The following is a 2645-nucleotide window of genomic DNA, read 5'->3' on the forward strand; positions in this document are numbered from 1 at the left end:
AAGGGATGCGCCTGCCTGCGGGACACTCTACGGCACTATGATATAAGAATCAAGACAGCTTGTGGGCGCATGTCGTCGGGGCCAGTGGATATCAGTCATCTCGTAAGGGCTTTTCGAGATATGCCACACCATGTCTTATCGAGCACATCGTGCTGCCACGAGAGAGCGACACAGCACATTGTATCGGCAAGGAAAGCATGATGCTCGGTGTATGCCGTTTCCACTGTTGGAGGCAGCACTGACTGTTTACTGTGCCAGGTTCTCGCGCTGCTTGTTGTATGCTCATCATAGCGAGCTTCAGTCCGTAACGTACAATGCACCCTTTGACAGTCCAAGGGCAGGATGACCCACTCACCTCCCCTCCTGCACGTGCACAATAGTTTGCTCGCGCTCCCTGTTTACGTCGCTTCGGAACACGTGTATAATCCGGCGTTGGGCGACGCCCTCCAGCAGACACAAACTGGATTTAATTAACAAATAACAGAAGCTACGATGTAGTGGACTGAATCGTGCCGTACAGAAAGATAGCAAGCTGTTGGAAATACATGAGCAAGTATAAAGTAGCGCAGTATAAGAGGACTTACCCTCAGTCGGTAAGCTACGACGTAGTGGACTGAGGGAAAGCGCGAGACGATCGCTGTGTAGCTAGTCATTACCATATTAGGTAGTAGGCGCTTTAGTCACGTCGAACGGTTTGACCGGTCGACGACCGTGCAGGGTGCTGTATGCGCCTCGACTCAGCCATCGCGACTGCGCCGTCCATGCGGTCGGTTTGCCATATTTACCTTTTCTTCACACCTGTGGCTCACATGTTGCGCCAGCCGCCAGCCGCGACCCGCCTCGGTCCTCGAAATCTTCGTTCGCCGTCTGCGCTTGTTCCGCACGCTTGCCCGACCGCCTTGCTCTGACTGATATCAGCACCGCTTCCAGCCGAAGCCCCCCGAGCGCGCGCGCGCCCAGCAGGCCCCCGTGCCCCTCCTGCACGCATCTGCCACATCCGAGGACTCCGCCACGCCCACACACACCCGACGCGACGCCCGACGCGCACGCAGTCGCCGTCGCCGCGGCGCTGCGCATGCAGCGGGCTCTGGCTCTAGCGGCGGAAAGGCTCGGGAAGAAGGAGGCGACAGATGGGACTGCGGGGCTGGGGGAGAAGGAGGACCTGAGGGAGAGGGCTTCTCGCACGCGCGCGCGCGGCCGTTCTGGACAGTGGTAAGACGGCTGTGCGGGAGCGAGCTGGAGCTGTGCGCGCGGCGGGCGTTCTTCGCGTGCACACGACCGCCACGCCCGAAACCGCCGCCACGCCGCAGCCGCAGCCCGTGTCGCGTTCGCCGCGGCGCTCCGTATGCACGCGGAGCCAGAGCCCCTCAGATCCACGTTTCCCGTTTGCACTTGTCCTCCGCGTCCTCGCTCGTCTGCGTCTCTCTGCTGTCTTTTGTCGCCTTCGGTCGCCCTCTTGGCTGGCTCTCCTGGCTGGCTCTCCGCGCCTCCGTGCTCCTGCAGCAGTCGGCCGCTCGTGCATCACTCCTCTGTCCAATTGCCTGCATGCTCACACCGGCGCACAGCACGCCAACAGTCGTCTTCACTGCTCTCTTGTTTGTCCAGCGCAACACCGGCCGTGAAGGTTGTCCCGTCCGCTGTCTCTGTGCACTCTCTCCCGTGATCGTCAGCACGCGCATCGCGTACAGGTGCGCCATCACATACCCGGACTTGGAAAACCACAGACGAGCAGCGATACGCATACCCGCTGCGAAACGTCGCTCGTGAGCACACGTCTTGCACTCCGAACGAGGTACGTGCCCTATATTGTGCAAAGCGACCGTTATCAGTGCGTGGACGACGCGCGACCGCAGCGTTACCTATTACGGGTCCGACGCCTGCCCCTCTCGACAGAGCTTCTGGACGGCGTCCTCAAGGCCCAGAAACCAGCTAGTCAAAGGCGACGAGGAAGATAGCCAGCACGCGACCACGCCGCTATCCTTCGCGCTCCTTTCCTTTCTTATATTCCGACGACGACACCTCTCTGCATCCCACGCCCGGACCATCTCCATCGGCGCTCATTGCTTGCGGAAAGGCGGCCTAGCAACGCACAATGGGGATTCCGTGTCAGCCGCGTCTGATGCGTCCTCGCCCGCCTTGCGCCGCCCGGCCGCTCCTCCGTGCGTATTTCCTGCGCATTCTCCACTCCATTTCCTCATCCCCCTCTGCGCTGCTCACTCCTCCTGACGTCCCTGCGCCGCCGTACCCGCCCCAGGCACATTATCCCTGCCTCCCGCACCCGGTGCTTGTGCACCCCTTGCCTCGTTTGCACGGACACCCCCCGGATGCGGGCGCGACGGTTCGTCGCGATCTCGCGTCTCCCGCGTCTCCCTCGCGACCCAGTGTCAGATACGCGGCAGGAGATATGCGGTGGGAGGATGGCCGCGCGTCTGCTCACCCTTCGTGCTGGGTCGCGTCCAGGACACCAGACGCGCTGCTCGCCGGACGTCGGTGCGACAGACAGCGCGGGCACATCGACCCATGGACATAGCCGCCCTGCCCGCCCTGCGTGCGCGACCCGCGTCCTCCCCGGTCATCCGAGTGCAAGGGACATGCCGCAAGACGCACCGAGAGATTCGCCGCATCGCGGGCCTCGCGGCGCGCTG

General features: G+C 62.2%; 1 protein-coding gene across 1 annotated transcript in view; it reads right to left on the bottom strand.

Moving 5' to 3' along the window:
* Positions 1-487: 487 nt before the first annotated feature.
* Positions 488-2645, bottom strand: part of POSPLADRAFT_1158293 (hypothetical protein) — a gene marked incomplete at both ends in the record, with an annotated part of 6231 nt that continues 4073 nt past the window's right edge. Inside the window, 7 exons of the mRNA XM_024487302.1 lie at positions 488-532; positions 585-613; positions 810-1497; positions 1564-1801; positions 2092-2170; positions 2246-2370; positions 2438-2642. Coding sequence (XP_024333700.1) covers positions 488-532; positions 585-613; positions 810-1497; positions 1564-1801; positions 2092-2170; positions 2246-2370; positions 2438-2642 — 1409 coding nt within the window. The remainder of the gene's footprint in view (positions 533-584; positions 614-809; positions 1498-1563; positions 1802-2091; positions 2171-2245; positions 2371-2437; positions 2643-2645) is intronic.

Source organism: Postia placenta (assembly GCF_002117355.1).
Source record: "Postia placenta MAD-698-R-SB12 unplaced genomic scaffold POSPLAscaffold_20, whole genome shotgun sequence".
In the NCBI taxonomy this organism is placed as follows: domain Eukaryota; kingdom Fungi; phylum Basidiomycota; class Agaricomycetes; order Polyporales; family Adustoporiaceae; genus Rhodonia; species Rhodonia placenta.